This window comes from Hemibagrus wyckioides, linkage group LG29 (genome assembly GCF_019097595.1).
Source record: "Hemibagrus wyckioides isolate EC202008001 linkage group LG29, SWU_Hwy_1.0, whole genome shotgun sequence".
NCBI classification, from domain to species: Eukaryota; Metazoa; Chordata; class Actinopteri; order Siluriformes; family Bagridae; genus Hemibagrus; species Hemibagrus wyckioides.
In genome coordinates this window covers 5,022,337-5,025,061 of record NC_080738.1, presented here as the reverse complement: position 1 = coordinate 5,025,061, position 2,725 = coordinate 5,022,337, and the positions used below count along the sequence as shown (strand labels likewise).

Here is a 2,725-nt window from a genome sequence, read left to right as displayed (position 1 = left end):
AATTGCTTAAACTTGGCAAGCTTTAATACTAGTCTAATGCAGGTTTAGGGATGCTTTAGGAAAATAGAAGTTTTACACTAAAATGTAAATGAGTCAAGATATTAAATCCACATACTGCTTTTACCTCATTTCCTTTATAATGAATATTAAATTATACTCAATATTATATTGTGAAGAAAGGTCGTCTTGAGAGCAATTAATTATTCCACTAATTTGTTACTACTTAATGCATACTGTTTTTAGAAATAAAATATGAATTTTATCAGTCACGCCGTCACTACTTTAATGTTGATTTGTTTTCCCCAGCGTGACTTTTGTTTTAAGCGGAAACAGGAAGTGACGCAGTTCACCTAGAGCTAAATTCAAAAAAAATCTCTTCAGTGTTTGGGGTTGGACGGACAATGTGTGGATAGTTCATTTCATTGTTGTTTTTAAAAAGCTTTCCAGTGTATTTTGTCCCGAAAACTTTTGTCGTGAAGGATTTAAAGTCACACAATACTAAGGGTGAGTAAATAAAGTAAATATCTAGCTGAATAATCGGTCTTTTAATCAGCTGCGGTGACAGTTCTCAGTTCTCCGTGTCATGTATTTATCGTTTAATAATATGACTTTACGGCCAAGACTTTTGTGTCAAAATCGTCAAGATTTATTTGTATTTGTGTTGAAGAGTCGGATATTGTGCGCGAAATTCTGTAGTGGTTGCTGGAATGTTTACGGCATTTTGCTGAATCGATTCTAGAGAGTCGATTCTTCGATTCCCTAACGCTGTGCAAGGCGAGTTGAATCATTGGAGTTGATTCTGAATCATTGGAGTCGGTTCCCTAAATTTTGAAACTGATTTCTAGCCAGGCGATTCAAAGTAAGAAAAAGTTAACGTGACAATTTAATGGTTTATTTAGACCAAAATATTCATCGCAAAACTTAATAAATAATATTAAATAACGCTTAGGATTGTATTAACCGACTCCCGATACTCGGAATCGAGTCCTGAATCGACTCGTAGATTTCTGTAATTGAATATCCGTGTCATTTTATTTAACTAGCAAAATACTAGACTCTCAAATGTCCCCTTGTTCTCTACGTCCACGTTATATGAACCAGTTTTCTTCTTTGTTCCGCAGGGAATGATCTAAACAAGCATCTGTGTGTGCTAGATTCATGGATGTGACTTCTTTAAAAATAATAATAATAAAAAAAGGAAGGATTTTCATTCTCTTGTGTGTTGCAGGTAAAAGGTGAGACCATGCCTGTAGACGATGCCTCAGAGCTCCTCAAATACTATGAGGTTTACGAAACCATTGGATCAGGTAACTTCTTGTTTTCTGTATATATATATATATATATATATGTATGTATATGTGTGAGTGTGAGAGGGGAGGAGAGAATGAAACGTCTTCAGACACCATGGATAAGTCTGAATCTTGCTGCAGGTGGTTTTGCGAAGGTCAAACTCGGCAGACACAGACTGACGGGTGAGAAAGTGGCCATCAAAATCATGGAGAAGAAAGTTCTTGGGGTGAGTTTATAACAAGACGAAAAATGATTTGATGACACTTTGAATAGATTGTATGTAAAACTGACCACTCCGACTCCATGCAGGATGACCTGCCTCGCGTGAAGACGGAGATTGAAGCCATGAAGAACCTCAGTCATCAGCACGTCTGTCGCCTTTACCACGTCATTGAGACACCCAGCAAGATATACATGGTCCTCGAGGTGTGTGTGTGCGTTTATTTGCAATAAAGTGATCCTTCAGTCTGTGGATTTTTATGTGTATCCCTCTTCTTTCCCTCTCTCTATCTCAGTACTGTCCCGGAGGAGAGCTGTTTGATTACATCGTAGCGAAAGACCGCCTCTCAGAGGAGGAGACTCGTGTGTTCTTCCGTCAGATCGTTTCGGCGCTGGCCTACGTCCACAGTCAGGGATACGCCCACCGTGACCTCAAACCTGTACGTCAGTCAATCCAGCTTTAAGTTCGACTCTTAAATACAGCATGTGTTTGATTGTCGTGATTTCTCTCCTCCTTCTTCTTCTTCAGGAAAACCTGCTGATTGACGAGGATCACAATTTGAAGCTGATCGACTTTGGGCTCTGTGCCAAACCCAAGGTTTGTGTGTTTCTCTATAGATGTTTCTAAAGTATGTGCTGTTATTAGAAAAGGATCGCTGATCGATCGCCTGTCTAATGATGATGATATTTTTCCATAGGGAGGTCTGAGCTATGAACTTATGACGTGCTGTGGAAGCCCCGCCTACGCAGCCCCAGAACTCATCCAGGGCAAATCGTATATCGGTTCCGAGGTGTGTGTGTGTGTGGGATGGAGTCACTCATGTTGTAGAAGTTTACATTAAATACAGCGTGACCTTTCTTCCAGGCGGATGTCTGGAGCATGGGTGTGCTGCTGTTCGCTCTGTTGTGTGGCTTCCTCCCGTTTGACGACGATAACTGTATGGTGCTGTACAGAAAAATCACAGTAAGTGATCCATAGAAAAGGGGGTGGGGCTTCGGTTATCAACAACCAATCGCAAATGTATCATCACATGACATCACAACTGACCACTGGTGTGATTTGCTTTTTGAATTATAGTTGAATGTTAACCATTGGGCTCTTAGTTGTTGTAGCTACTGGTGCTGGGGTAACTAGCTAGTTAGCTGGTTAAGGGCTAAAGGATTATACCGATGTGTGAGAGATCTGATGATGACTTGTTTTGTTTTCCAGAAAGGT

General features: G+C 40.1%; 1 protein-coding gene across 2 annotated transcripts in view; it reads left to right on the top strand.

The window, feature by feature from the left end:
* The first annotated feature begins 355 nt into the window (after positions 1–355).
* melk (maternal embryonic leucine zipper kinase) overlaps positions 356–2,725 on the top strand; it is an 11,009-nt gene continuing 8,639 nt past the window's right edge. For both annotated transcript variants that reach the window (XM_058384063.1, XM_058384061.1), the window contains exons 1-9: positions 356–504; positions 1,229–1,307; positions 1,431–1,516; positions 1,600–1,716; positions 1,806–1,949; positions 2,039–2,107; positions 2,208–2,300; positions 2,375–2,473; positions 2,720–2,725. The exon at positions 2,720–2,725 is cut by the window's right edge and continues 63 nt beyond it. In XM_058384063.1, coding sequence (XP_058240046.1) covers positions 1,244–1,307; positions 1,431–1,516; positions 1,600–1,716; positions 1,806–1,949; positions 2,039–2,107; positions 2,208–2,300; positions 2,375–2,473; positions 2,720–2,725 — 678 coding nt within the window. In that variant the 5' untranslated portion in view covers positions 356–504; positions 1,229–1,243. The remainder of the gene's footprint in view (positions 505–1,228; positions 1,308–1,430; positions 1,517–1,599; positions 1,717–1,805; positions 1,950–2,038; positions 2,108–2,207; positions 2,301–2,374; positions 2,474–2,719) is intronic.